At 36.4% G+C, this 692-nt stretch overlaps 1 protein-coding gene across 1 annotated transcript in view; it reads right to left on the reverse strand.

Moving 5' to 3' along the window:
- Window positions 1–209, reverse strand: part of SAMD00019534_126810 (hypothetical protein) — a gene marked incomplete at both ends in the record, with an annotated part of 926 nt that extends 717 nt beyond the window's left edge. The window contains one exon of the mRNA XM_012892094.1: window positions 131–209. Within this exon, the coding sequence (XP_012747548.1) occupies window positions 131–209 (79 nt within the window). The remainder of the gene's footprint in view (window positions 1–130) is intronic.
- Window positions 210–692: the final 483 nt, after the last annotated feature.

Consider the following 692-nt stretch of genomic DNA (forward strand, 5'->3'; position numbering starts at 1 on the left):
AGTGTTAGTATTGATTGATTGATTGATTGATTGATTGATTGATTGATTGGATGAATGATATATAAACAAGATGAAGGTATTGGGATTGATCTTTCGAAAGATTATTGAATGTATTTGGGATGTAACTTACTTTGAGGGTTGGATAGATGCCTCCATCCGTTGCTAGTAGATGGAAGGGTAAACTGATGTTTTCCACAGTAATTGCACATTGCGATATGTGCGTCAACCTTAGTATAATGCAACCAAATTGTTTGACCTGCACCATATCTTGTTTCCCTATTCTTTCTCTTGTGAGTGAGAGATGCAGAGGGTGAGGGAGAGCCTGAAGGTGAGGTTGAGGGAGAGGTTGAAGGTGAGGATAATGGAGAGGAAGAGGTTAAGGATGAGGAAGTGGAGCTCGAATAATCATTAAAGCCTGGCGCTGCTGCTGAGGATACAATATGAAGTTGAACACCAGTTGTTGAAGTGGAAGAGGTAGTAGTTGTTGAAGTTGAAGGAAATGAAGATTGAGATGATTGAGATGATTGATTGAACATGTTTCAAAACTTTTGAAGGACTGACTAAATATTAACTATTTAATTTTAATTAAGAAAGGGGTGATATTTACAATAAAGTGTAGTTTGAGATGTGGGTGATAGATATTTATTTGATCAGATTTGATACTAATTAAGATAAAATTGGTAACAGAGTAG

This window comes from Acytostelium subglobosum (genome assembly GCF_000787575.1).
Source record: "Acytostelium subglobosum LB1 DNA, scaffold: scaffold95, whole genome shotgun sequence".
Taxonomy (NCBI): Eukaryota; Evosea; class Eumycetozoa; order Acytosteliales; family Acytosteliaceae; genus Acytostelium; species Acytostelium subglobosum.